General features: G+C 48.7%; 1 protein-coding gene across 1 annotated transcript; it reads right to left on the bottom strand.

The window, feature by feature from the left end:
- Positions 1 to 638: 638 nt before the first annotated feature.
- SCARB1 (scavenger receptor class B, member 1) lies at positions 639 to 13,010 on the bottom strand (the record flags this gene model as incomplete). Its single annotated transcript, XM_010289746.1, has 11 exons — positions 639 to 764; positions 3,127 to 3,273; positions 3,744 to 3,795; positions 4,682 to 4,755; positions 6,306 to 6,424; positions 7,149 to 7,315; positions 9,244 to 9,356; positions 9,955 to 10,050; positions 10,359 to 10,562; positions 11,017 to 11,158; positions 12,853 to 13,010. Coding segments are annotated over 11 exons (1,398 nt in total), but the record flags the coding sequence as incomplete, so codon positions are not given.
- Between the last annotated feature and the right edge of the window lie 884 nt (positions 13,011 to 13,894).

Genomic DNA, 13,894 nt, shown 5'->3' with positions numbered 1-13,894 from the left:
ACAGGTTGTCTAGAGAGGATGGGGAATCTCCATCTTTGGAGATACTAAGAGACATCTGGACATGGTCTTGGGTAACCGGCTCTAGATGACCCTGCTTGAGCAGGGGGGATGGACTAGGTGACCTCCAGAGGTCCTTTCCAACCTCAACGATTCAGTGACTTTGTGATCCTGTAATACAAACCCAGATATTTTATACATCAGAAATTCCCACTTGAAAGCATTTGTCAAGGCTCCCTGCATGCAGGAGGGGAGTGACACTCACCAGTTGACTATCTCTGTTACCCACCATGAGTTTTTAGCCATTTAAAAAAAACCTTACCTCTGCCAGGGGGGAAAAGGTGGGAAAAGTGTTTCCTCACACCAGTGCTACTCTTCACCCTGATCCCTGCTGTTATTATTAGGGCTGCAGGTCAGGTACACCAGGAGAAACAGAGTATGTGCTTGCAGCCTGGTTAAGTGTGAGTATTAAGACATCTAAATTGCCCTGAATAAAGCCATGAGACAACATCATTGTATCAAAGCTTGCCAAGAGGGCATGGTCTGGTGTGGACAGTAAACATTTCCATTTGATTGGTTTTAAGCAAAACTTAATCAGATCAGGATGAGAGAAAAGTCTTTTACCTTGACTGGGTACCCACCTACAGTCTGGCTTCCTGCAACACCATCCCCTTAACCGGAGGCAGCTTTTTGGCAGAGGTGGCCTGGTTGGCCTTATTACTGTCTGAGTTCTTTTTATTGCTACTCCAAAATAAAGAGCATTTTTCCTAGAAGACAATCAGGCTAGTTTATGGTGCACTTAGACATGAATTCCACGAGGATTCCAACTTCAGGAGGCGATTTTAATCACTGTTTAACTAGAATCTAGTTATTAATGAAGATTTCAAAATATAGGTTAAATTAAGCCCTAGTTAAGATTTTGGTCAGTGTCAAGCCAGTTTTACAATGGTCTGTTTGCCTTCTAAAAACACAGCACCACATAGGCTTTAGGTCACATTAGCAGAGGAGAGCTACGATGCGGCATTTGGGCGTGTTTTATGCCTGTACAGATTTAGACTTTTTTTTCAGAACTGAAAAGGTCCAACAGATGCATCTCAAACTGGCTCCACTGTACTCTAGACTAAGATTTAAGTGTTTCACAGTACATCATCTGGACTGGGTTTAGAGCACACTGCTCCCTCCAGAAGCCAGAGGCATGCAAGATACTGCGGGAAGAAGTTGGGTTCAGGGAGACCTTCACACTGGCAGACATGTGAAGGTGCGGACAATGCCCCGGTTCGGTGCCCCCTCTGACATCGCCTCTGACTTCAAGAGGGAGGACTGTGCATGATTAAGCAATCATCACTAGATCAGCAACACTTCAATCAAACGAGGAACGCACCTTGGCTGCAAACTGCTGTCTTCCAGTTTACAAGCTCCTACCTATTCATTAGACAGAGACTTTCATGTGCTGTTGCACAGCTACCTTAGCTATTTATAAGGTCATTGAGGCTTTATAATAACTTTCCAGGTAATCAGGCACTTCCTGCCGTCGATTTTTCATTCTAGGTACTTCATGACACTTTTGGCTGAGCACCCAAATACAGCTGGCTTATGCCTGCATTTGGGATATTTCACAAGCAGACAGTCAGTTGACTGGAGGGAATCTAAAATCCAGCTTTTGTTCCTGACGCTTTCTGGCATGGTTAAGACTCTTTGATACCAGGAATTAAGACCTGTACAAAGCAGGGTGACGAAATGCCAGCCCAGGGCTGCGTAAGGTCTTAGAAATAGCTGCCTAGCAAATACAGACTTTTTTTTAGATACGCTGGTGCTATGCAGCAGAGTGAAGCCTGTTTGCCAGCACCCACTTGGCATGTGCTGAAGCAGAGAGGTTCAGCACGCTCAAAGCCTGACCATCTCGGGAGCACAGTAGGGGTTTAACGCTGAGCCCTCAGCCCTAGCATCGCTCCCACCCTGCAGGGAGGTGCGTGGGGGAACAAAGGGATTTGGGATCATGTGTTTAAGTCAATTAAGCACTTGTAGGCTTGGTTAAAATCCAATTACCTGATACTCTGAGAACCCTGGCGCTACTTAAAGTGGGTTTGCATTAGCATTGCAGTAAGTGCAGTTACAGGAGGTCGAGCAAAGGCAGCCCCTCACGCGTGCTCTCAGCATAGTCCGCTCTCATCCTAAGCATTGCCTTTTTATCCCCACAAGTAGCCTCTTCACTTCTGTAGCTTCAGAGCCAGCTGAAGCCATTTGACTGTAGTGCAAAACTCAATAAGCTTGCTTTGATATAGGTTAGGGAGCTAGATCTCTACTTCGAGAGCTAAAGCTTTTAGAGAGCTTAGTGTTATCAGATGAATGTTTTGGAGCTCGAGCCACAGATCTCCATCAAGTGTTTTAGCTGTTTTATATTCAGTCCTCACAGCTCAGGCCTGACTCGTGCCAGCCAGGCACCCTCACTGCCCTCCCCATCGTTGGCCAACTTCTACCCAGCTGCCAGCTCCCTGCAGGCTTCAAACGTCTTCACTTCTCAGTAAGCCCAGATCCACAAAGGCCCCAAGGGTTTGATTTCTAGAGCTATTTGGAGTAATTTGCAGGGAAACAAGTGAGTTTCCAGGGAAAAAGACAGGGTCCAGTCTGGGTTGAGAAGCAGCCATGGTATCTGTGCCCCTTCTGTAAGAACACAGCGACTGCATTTCATTTGTGAACAAGCTGCGCTCAAGTAGCTCCATCCCCTCAAGAAGGCTCCGATTAGAAAACTGGTGGGGCCCTGCAGAGATGCACAGATTTGTGCAATGGCACAGACCTGCTGCTTTCTGTGGAGGCTGGGTTGATGAGCTAGGCTTGCTCTTTCATTAGCTGGATGAGCTGGGAAATGCTTCCTCCTACAGGAACCCACTTCCATCATTGTTGTGCATCAAGATGGCTTGAAATGCTTTTATGTTATCTATTTGCAGACCAATTTCTAGATGGCTGAGAAAGTCCTGCTGCTGCGTGCTGGCACCTGGCACCATTAGGACATGGCTCGTGGCATCAGCCAATGTTTCCTCAGGAGTGTTAGATTGTCAGCCCAATCTACATCATCTGATTAAGTCTGATTTGACTAACAGCATTTCCCATTAGACACCTGCAAGTTCTTACCTGACTCCTTGCCATGAGTACAGCTGCTGAGATAATGAGCGGGACACTCAGTCCAAGGAAGACATACTGCAGGCAGTCCAGCAGGGATGGGATCAGCACCAGGTTGGTGTAAAACTGCCTTAGGACTGAGCCTTCAATGGATCCGCTCTGCTCAAAAAAAGCCAAAAGTTGTCAGTGGCATTTCCCTCTCATCCAGGCCTGAGAGACCAGCTGTACAACTCCTCTCCCACCACCTCCCAGGACAGATTAGGGAATTTATGTGAGATTCAGTCAGGCTAGAAGCTTTTACTAAATAGCAGGAGGCACACAGACGGAGACTGCACGCCCTGGCCCACATTAGCATGGGGATGCTGGCAGCTCTGTTCTGGGCTCTATTTAATCCCACATCTAGGACAGAGCCAGAGGTTTACCAAGTATAGTGTAGGGTTTGTTCAGCTCAGAGGGATTAACAGCACAGGCAAGTATTGCAAAGCCTTCTGTTGGTGCTTAATTAGTCTGGCTGGCTAGCTTAAAGCTTTATTCAAAGTGGAGTTTCCCAGCCCGGGCTGATGGGAAAGCAGTCTCCCCCCCTCCCACAGGAGAGGCTCTGCAGAATCAGGTCAAGGAAGGCAGCTCACCTCTGCAAACCACAGCAGCGGCAGGACCACTGGTTTAATCTTCCCTGTTTGACTAGGGAGGGGGATGAGGAGAAAAAAAAAGATACACACTTAGATTTCTGGTTGATCAGGCTACAACCAGTGTCAAAATTCTTCCTAAAGGGACAGGTCTGACAGACTGATAGTGGCCAGGACAATTCCTGCTGCTTCAGTGAGCCGCTTCCCCCTTGAGGGACCAGGTCTAACATGGGCCTTTCATGCGAGAGCAGAGCTTACGCTGCCATTCGTGCTTAGCTGCCCGACGACAGCAGTAAGTGCCATCCCAAATCTAGGCTCCAGGGACAGCAACTCAGTGAACTGGAATGCTAAACTTCACGCAGCTCCAAGACCTCTCAGTCACCTGCATGGTACCTGACGGCAGTGCAGCCAAGTTCACAGCACACACCAGGCTGTCTGCTGGTGTATGCACTCAAGCCAGGCAAAGCAGCAACTGCACGTTCCCACCCTTGCGGGTATTTAACATCTGGCACCACACAGCTTTGTTACAGAACCCTTCTGATTGCTTTCATTGAGCTGAAAGTGTCTTTTTGGACACAGGCTTCAACTGTCCAGCCTGTAGGCAGTGTGTCTTGTCTCTCCGTGTTGACTATAAGACCTTCTGAGCAGCAGCACAGTGCAGGGGAACTGCTCCTGTGCCTCACCAGGAGACGCAGTCCATTTATCAGCTGCCCGGTCAGGTGCAGGAGCCAAGCAGACAGCCACACACCACACTGCTAAAGGTTTGAGGTCACTGGAATAGCTGACATTTCACCGCATGAGCCAGCTGGCTTCTGCAACCGTGACAACTGGTAATGTCAAAGCTACTTCATCCGTGGGGAGAGTAAACTCTGCAGTGACCCCAGCATCAGCAGCACTCCCTGCTCAAGGGAAATGAGCATTTCGAAGAGGTGACTACTTACATTATACCAGACACCTGCTTTATGTACAGATTTAGCTGGAGCTTGATGGAGCAATTCATGGGGATGCCCGTCATCTGCATAGGAAGAGATGAAGCAGTTCATCAGTACAGCCAACCTTTGTCTGGAGAGCTTTGCAGAAGAGCAGCCCTTTGCTTTCCATCATAGCTACTCTGGGTGCCACCTTCCAGACCAAGGGACTGGATCATCCAGAGATCCACTGCAGTCACCACACACAAGATCAGGAGCATGGCCAGGGTTTCCATCAAAGCACAAGCATGGGTCAACTAGGCATCAGTCCCCAGGCTCTGTAAGTGACTCCCTAGGCAGATGTTTTAATAGCAGCTTCAGTGTTTTTTGAAGACTGATGAGCCTCTTCTGTTGTTCATCCTACCCACAGCAGGATGGAAATACATCAATGCAAAAGATTCATGCACACAGCAAAGGACAAAACATTTCTCCTAACTAGGAACCAACAGCCACTGTCCAGCAACACCCTAAGACTATGGAAACACCCCACTTTTTAGCTGGTCTTCTTAACACCCATTAAGGCATTGGTTTCTCATGACACTGCAGTTTTACAACACATTTTTAAGGGCAGACTGTTTTTGTTGGCTTGCCATTTGCACTCAGCATGCTGCAACTAGCTAAGAATATAGTTAGTTTTACTGTTATCAGTAAACATCTGATACTGTAATAAGCTTAATTAGATTTCCATAACTGTGATAAGAAAAGCAGAGAGAACCCAATGCCTAGATAAGAAGCATACCTTACCTTGCCTCAAGAGGGGGATTGGTTTCTTGGTTGAAGAAACACCACTAAACGTTTGGAAGATCTGACCACAAGTTGGAACAGGCTGCCCAGGGAAGCGGTGGAGTCACCATGACTAGAGGTGTTCAAAAAACACGTAGACATGGTACTTCGGGACATGATTTAGTGGGCATGGTGGTGTTGGGTTGATGGTTGGACTTGATGATCTTAGAGGTCTTTTCAAACCTTGATGATTCTATGCAACACAGGCCATAGGTGGAAGATCCCAAAGTCACCTCCCCATCAGCAGCTGGGACAACAATGGCTCAGGACACCCCAGCTCATCACCACTGGAATGGTGACTTCACCCTTAGCTATAGATATGCACAAGGCATAATACTGCAACAGTCCAGTGCAGAAGCAGCCAGATAGGCAAGTTCAGAGAGTAGAAGCCAGCCCAAAAGTTGTGGCGATAGCTTGAGCTACAGCATGGTCTTCAGACTCTGCCAGTCATGGCAGTACCTGTTGGCAGATTTGGGGTGTAACTGGGCTGCTGCTGCTAGATATATCTCCTGGTGTTATGGACCTGAGTCAGTGGAAAGACCTTGACTGTGCTTATCAAAACAATTATGCTTGTAATTAGTTCTGCAATTCTCTAGAAGCCAGGCTAATCATTCTATTCATTCATGGCTTTGCCATTTTTATCTGCACACATCCTTGCCAGTCTTTGCACTGTGGAACCTGCTCAAATCAGTGCCACGAGAGCAGAGCAAAGCCACCATGCAGCTGGTAGCAGGCTCCCCTCCTCAGCCCGGGCTGGACCCCGGAGCAAGGTGAGACTCCTCTGCAGGGTGAGGACCACCCCAGGCTCACTCACCGGGTGCACATCGAGGAAGAGTGCGTGCTGGTCCTTGCTGGGTTGGAGGCCTTCGACAGCATTCACCAGGGCTGGGTCAGCATTGTAGAAGTGAGGATGGGAAATGAATATTGGTGCGTCTGGATGAGAACAAAGACACCTTCAGCTCATCCAAAACCATCTGAGACTTTTTGTTGAGGTTTTTAAGCCATGGCAGCACTTGTTCTGAACTAGCTTTTAGAATTTTCTGCTCCCAACCAGAAAGCTCCTTCCCTTTCCTCCCTGCAGTTTATTCCATTGCTCTGGGAGGGTTAAGACCCCGTGTTTAAGCCACCTTCTCCCCCCTCCATGCACCACGCAATGCCATGGCAACTTGCTCTGCCCAGACACAGGTTAGGACACTAAGTCTGAATTCTCACTCCTGCATGACCTGCATTCAGCATCCAAAGTTAACATTTAACTTGGCAGTTACATGGCCTGCCTCTTCCCACCCTTGCTGCCCTGCCTGCTGCCTCCCCAGCCCGGGGGATGTAATGCTCCCATGGTATCCTTAGGCACTCCCAAAATCCCTGTTGTAGGGCTGTGGACCAAAGGGACTTCGGGCACAGGGATTTTTCCTCCTTGCTGAGATGCCTGTCAGAGTACGAGAACACCATGCACGCAGACCCTGGCAGTACCTTTGAGCACCCCGGCAACAGCAGAGCCAATTTTCACAGAATCATTAAGGTTGGAAAAGACCTTTAAGATCATCAAGTCCAACCATCAACCCAACACCTACTAAGTTTCCAGGCAGGCAAGCTCGTATCACATCCCTGCAGTTGAATACTGGTATGGCAGGGAGAGCCCGGGGAGCAAAGGACTTACTTAGCCTACAGGTACTGACGTTCTGGATGCCAGACTGCATGCAGGGGCAGAAGCCTTCATTGGGTGGATAATCCGTACCATTGGCAAAGAGAGTTTTCGGTGCCACAAAGCGATAGGTAGGCACACCCTCGAACTTCCCGGACCCCTCATACACCAGTGTCATAGATCTGGAAGGGTTTCAGTGGAGAAGGATCACTATTAGCCAACAGGGTCACAGCCCAGAATTGGGCTCTTATCTTTGCTGGATAAGATATGGTTGCAAAGTAACTTAGACTTTGAGATCAAGATAAACACTCGGAGAAGTGCTTTGTATGGGGAATGAGTACTTAAGCCATTTGCTTTCCATGTTTTAAGCACAGATAAAGGGTTGGTCAGAACTAGTTATGGAGAGAAACCACAGGCTTATAAGTATCTGCAGTATCCAGATGAGATTTGTTTAAAGGTATGTAGTAATCCCTAGGACTTCTCTCCAAGAGCTAATACCCTCTTTGTGCAAGCCCTGGCTCTGAGGTGCTCTGTCACAGGGGATGGACACTGGCTAAATCTCTTTTGCAGCATAACTCCAGCATATAGGCTGTCAGGGGAGTGGAAAATTTTACTACATTATGCAGCAAGATTTTTTTCTTGATACAACAGGCTAGCAGTGTTGTTCTGCATTATTGCTACCAGCTGGCCAGGACAGATGCAAGTTTCCAGGAGGGAAGTTTGCTCTCTTCACACTCGAGCAAGGCTTGCAGGGATGCAGAGACAGCCTGGGCAAGCCAAGGGGATGCTTATTCCTATAGCTGCCTTCTGACACCAGGACCACAGATGGGGGATTCCAGGCATGTTCAGCAGTTACATGCACACCTCTCGGCCGCGCTCACCTTCCAGCAAGGAGGCAGAGGCTGCCGCAGCACATCAGCAGGATAAAGCCTCGCCTAGCTTGCGGGGACATCCAGACAGCTGCATCTCAGCATCAGCTGCACTTAATGTGCAAACAGCGTAGGAGATGAGCCACACCATGCTGTTCCCTGCCCACAGCTGCCTGCCCTGCAGCGAAGCGGATATGCTCTTAGCTGATGTTTGCGACTCCTTCGTAGCCAGCTGGGCTAGCAGAAAGGCCAAGATAGAGATTTGGGGAGAACAGACAGCACTGCCTGGTGAAGAGGAAGAGCCGCTTCCTCCACAGCACTGTCTTGTGTAACCTCTTGCACTAACAAGAAACCAAGCCTGGTTTCTTCCACTTTATGCCTCGCCTGGAAACATGCTCTGTTCACTACAAGATTTCTGTAGTTTTACAGAAACAGGTATTTGTATTTAAACTTTGATTACTGGTAAACTTCCCTGTAAGTCCTTGGCTCCAGGTCATTTTGGTATTTGCTGATGTCCCTTGTGTAGAGGGATTCCTGCACTAGTACTTGGCTCAACTGACTTTGCTTGTTCCAGTGAGGAGGTCATTGTTCTCTATCCAGCATGAGCACTTGTTTGTTTTGCAGCACTATCTACAAAGCCTGAATTAACATTATCTTCCCCATGCTGGGGACAGGGCTTTGTGCCTGCCTCCTGGCCTCCCCTCCTTCCAGCCTCCGGGAGCTTCCATACAGACAGGCTCTTTAACCCCTGTGCGATCAGCTAAGGTCAGGGTGTCTTACAGGGGACAGACATGCACAACAGCGCATGAAGTAGGCAGCAAAAAACCCCTAATAAAGAGTCTGGAAACAGTGGCACAAGCCCCCATGGTATCACTTTTACAAACATCGAGTCAGCTGAAATAGTTCCACAAATGGCTACAGCAGCATTTCCTTATGACAACTCCCACTTCTCCCTCTCGACACATCTTATCTAGACTGATTATTTTCTACTCATTCAACATGGGCAAGTTAGACTTCTCCAGTGATCTGGAAGGTATTTGTGAATACCACAAGATGCTGCTAATTAGACAGCTACACCGTTTGCAAAGCTCAGACACTGCAACACTGAACTGCAGCTGAACTTTAACTACAGAAACTAGTCCCCAGTCCTCTGCATCCCTGCACAGGTACTCTGCATGCATAGGTTAAGCATTGCATCTCCTGCCACCTACACAGGGACACGCTGGCAGCCATGGCCTCACCTGCAGGCATCAGGGCTGTAGAACTCCAGTGATGTTGGGGACATGAACGGCGGCCACATCTCCCCCGTGGTCCCATTGATCATGTTGCACTCGTTGCTCCGCCAGTAGTTCACCTGCAGGACAAATGTAGAGAGAAGAGCTCAGAACGAGTTTGCTGGACAGTTGGCTTCCACCCCTACATGGGACATCCACCACTCTACGCTGCTTCCGTAGGAGCTTGAGATAGCAACACTGAAGAGCTTCCAAGATCTTCTGTGTTAAAACATCTGCCAGATTAATGGAAAAACATGACAATATCTCCCTGTCCCAAGTGCTCCCGTAGTGGTTTATCTGTAGATTCAGTTGATTTTAGTTAAGAGTGGAATTACACAAGCAAAGAATAAGCACCCCTTTAACAAGGACATTTAAAATAACACCTTAAACACAGGCCACAGGAACCTGGCACTTCAACCATTAGAAGCAACCAGCTCCATCAGCATTTCAAGGCAGTCCAAGTGACACTGATGAGCTGAACTTAATGCTTCATGACAAGCCTCTTGCCTTATGGCTGCCTTCTGACAATTTGCTAGGGCAGAAGTTGCAGCAGTTGAAGTCCTATGGAAATTTGCCTTCAAACTTACAACCCAGAGATACAACAGTACCAAGAGCTTTCAGTTTATCTACTTTAGATCAGGCATTGCCCCCATTAGGGGTTTGCTGCCCGACACTCACCTTCTTTAGTCCATTCCATGAATCCACCATGTGAATTCTACTGATGTTCTTCATGCCCGTGTTCACTGTGAACAGTCCTGAATTGGAGTTATTAAGCTGCAGAGAGAAGAAACTAATTTTTAATCCATTATACACAGCGGGATTGCACTGTGTTAATGACTTTGCATGCTTCATCAGCTCTAGCAGTGCTTCACACTGGAAGCTATTGAACTTTTACTTATTTCAGTTGCTGGCTACAGCTTCCAACATGTCCATTTCTGCTTGAGGGGAAGATTAAGGTAGCCTTACACAACCACCACCAGCTACACATGGCTGCTCCAGTTTGTGAGGAGGATAGCCCAGACACTCAATCCCAAGACCAATATTGTGACAATTGTCGTGTTCCCAAGCAACAGTTTACTTACCTCTATAAATAAGCCAAATTTCCCCTTGAAAGGGATCAGGCCAGGAACAAACATGTTTATTGTATCTATAAGGGGGTCTTCATACCCCCACATAATCTCCCCCACTGTCCGGTTCATGAATGCCTCCTGTTTCAGGCCAGCCAGGGCTCCACTCAGTAAAAGCTTCACAAAGTTTGGTAGGTTTTCCATCATTACAGCTGCTCCCTGGGAAAGAAAACAAACCTCTGAGATGCAAGCCCCATCTTTACCAAAGAGGAAGCAATGCATCTTTGGTGCTCAGCAAGGTCCTTCCACTGCACCAATCTACAGCCCTAGAGAAATACTTCGGACAAACCGAGGTTCACCATTTATCAGCAGTTTGGGAAGAAAGTGGTCGAGGGCTCACAGGCTTCATTTCCCCAGAGGATGCTCAGACAAGGTTGCAGACTCAAGCCCAGCCACTTTGCCACCCCTCTGCACACTCTGCTTTTGGAAAAGTAACAGTCCAACACAACAACCAACACCTAGAAAGCAGAAGACTACATTTTCTAAGCTTAACCACCTCATCGCTTGATTAGCCTTAAGCCCTACAAGAAAGTAAGCTTTTAGTCAGTGTTGGGCATCATCACCCTCCCCACAAGCTCAGAAGTGGGTACCAATCCAGGGAGCAAGTTCTTACCATCATCAAAATGTTTGGCACAACGATGTACTCTTCTTCACTGCCGTTGGACAAGTCTGGCTCGAAGAAGAGTTTCCGGTACTCCAGGAAGGAGACTGTGTCATTGTCGTAGAACGTGATATTTGTTTTATACCTAAACTCTCTGCAAAGAGATGGGAGAGATCATGGGAACCTCCCCCCACGCAGTGCCCCTGCAACACCTGCGGAGTCACGATGGGCTGCACAGGCCTGGGCTTGTTTCTGAAGAGCAGAGGAAGGAGATCGAACCCCAGCAAGACGCCATGAGGCAGGAGGGGAGGCAGCATGCTGAGGAACAGGCAGCATCAACCTCACACCCCGACCAGGGTTAGGGTCTAGCAGGAGGATGTGGCAGCCTGGGAGGGAACCGTCCCTGACAGACGGGATTCTGCAGCAGCTTGCAGACACCAAGTGTTTCTTCCCAGCTGACAAGAAGTCTGAGACAAAAGCATAAATCTCCTCTGTCACTTCACCTACAGCCATTGAAAAGCCCAGCCCTATCAGGGAGACACCCAGACCTACACCAACCCACACACCAAAACAACCTGCAAAACCTACCAAGATGGCACAAGTCCCTCCGGTGAGCCCACACTGATTTGCCCCAGAGCTCCCCGATGGCTACCAGGTTCAGGGCAGCTCAACCCTCCATGCAGCATCGTGGCTCTCCTGCCGCTCAGGGCTTCGGGCCACGCCATCTCCTGCACGCCGCCCAGCACCACTCGGCTCCATGCCACAGGGGCAGCCCAGTCTCATGGCGGCTGCAATGCTCCACAACAGCACAAGGTTGTCCCCAGTACATCGTGAGCCTGTTACGGCTCCCGAGGAAGCTGAAGCTCAACCCACCAACAAAAACAAAGTCCTTTTTTGTGGAGCCTCTGTTTTATGGCCCACATCAGGGAAAGGCACTAATCTTGCTCAGCAGAAACACAAGGACGCTAATAAGCTTTGCCCCTTTGATTATTCTTATTTATGGTAAGTGAAGCCAACCCCAAGCCAAGTGACTGATGCAATCACAACATACAGAATCCACAAGCCCAGAGGAAACAAGGGCATGTATATACTGCCAGGTTTCCCCCCCAGCACTACTCAAACAGCTTTGGATTAAACCAGTAATCTTCCCACATGAGCTTGCTTAGACTGCTGATCTGACTTTGCCTACATGTGTAGGCACTAATGTGTTGAATATCGCTATTTATGAGTAAGTTCTCATGCTCAACTCAATGCCAACCATCATTTCATGTTTCAGGTCCAGAGAAGCATCTGGGGCTTCAACCACCACCCTCAGTCATGGCAAATAGACCCAGCCCTGCTGTAGGTGAGCCTGAGCAAGTTTTAGTGCTCCATACTGGTTCTCATGACCAAAGCATTCATGACCAGACCCCAGCTTCTGGGTCTCATGTTAGATAAGATGTCTTAGGCCAATCCATGAAGTTTGATACTGAGGTGACTCCAGCTCTGGAGCTGCACAGTGAAGATTAAACAAGTCCACTCTGAAGACAAATGTTGCCCATCACCACACCAACACCCTTCATGCCCATGTTTGGACTGTATCAGTCCAGGTCTAGCTGCCCAACAGGTCCCAGCACGGGACTGAGCCCCACAACTCAGTGAAGCACCCCAGCAGCCAGAGGTCCTACTTGAGGCTTTGGCAAGATCAGAGCAATTGCAGCACATTTGGGTTGCTTTAAAATCCTATGCCACTGGACTCATGCCAAGTACACTAATGCCATTCCCCCCTGCCAGAGGAGTCATCCAGAAGCCTGGCAGGCAGCACGGTGGCTGGGCTTGTATCTAGCTGGACCACAAGTGGTACCTGACCTGTAAACATAGGGTCCACGCTGGTTCAGCACTGGCTTTGCTCCCTGGAGGACCTCCTTGGGGTTCAGCACTTCAAAGAAGTGCACTGACATGTAGAAAGGAACGGGAATGTCTTTCCACATGCTGAAGGAGATGCTGCTGGGGTCAATCCTGACATTCTGCAAGGAGGAAAAAAAAAAGTAAGGAGACAACTTTTGGGCTCAGTGGCTGCAGCTGAGCACATCCACCCTTGGCTCCACATAAGGCCCAGCTGAAGGCAGCAGTTCCAGCAGGGGCTCTTTGGAGGATCCAGGCATGTTACACAGACTGAAACCAAGACAGATCTAAACCAGGAGCTCTTATGTATGCAGAAGTATCAAGTTTTTGCCACAGGATGTCTGTAGGCTTATTTATTCAGGCTCAATTTTCTAGATCCTACCCACAGGATTCCAAAGCTCTATTGATGTGCTGGAGGCTCACTCTGCACTAGACAAGCCAGTACTGAATCATTCACAGCTCTGTGCCAGGCAAGCCAAACATGCAAACAACCCTGTCCTGAGAGCTTCCACTTGCCTGCCAGGTTTGGCAGCTCCACGCAGCCAGAAGCAGGCAAGGGCTGCAAGAGGTGCTCATCTGCACAATTGTTTGGGTGCCAGCAGGGAGGACCTGCTAAATTCCTAAAAAGCAGATAGAGAACTGGGATGGAAAGCCAGCTGTGTCCCAATAACACCGTGCAGGACACCTTTGCGGAAGCTCAGCAGCCATCCTGCAGTGACTCATAGCTGGTCATAAGGCAGGTCAAAGGCAATGTGCAATCGTGCTTTCCATATCACTGTCCCATTTGCTGGGAAGTGCCTGCAGGAGCCCAAATATGACTTAAGCCCTCACCAACTCCCCAGCCCAGGAGCTGGCATCTTGGCACATCTGTCTCCACTTCCTCCCTGCCTCCCAGGGGCTGCCTTATGGACAAGAGCCTGTTCATTCTTGGGCACTTATTTTGGGTGTGTTCCACCATAATCTTTGCTTCCTCTGCAAGCACAAGTCCATGCCATGGTTAAGTAAC

The sequence above is a fragment of the Phaethon lepturus genome, unplaced genomic scaffold, assembly GCF_000687285.1.
Source record: "Phaethon lepturus isolate BGI_N335 unplaced genomic scaffold, ASM68728v1 scaffold45376, whole genome shotgun sequence".
Lineage (NCBI taxonomy): Eukaryota > Metazoa > Chordata > Aves > Phaethontiformes > Phaethontidae > Phaethon > Phaethon lepturus.
Note: the sequence above shows the minus strand (reverse complement) of the source record. Positions and strands in the feature narration are given on the sequence as shown.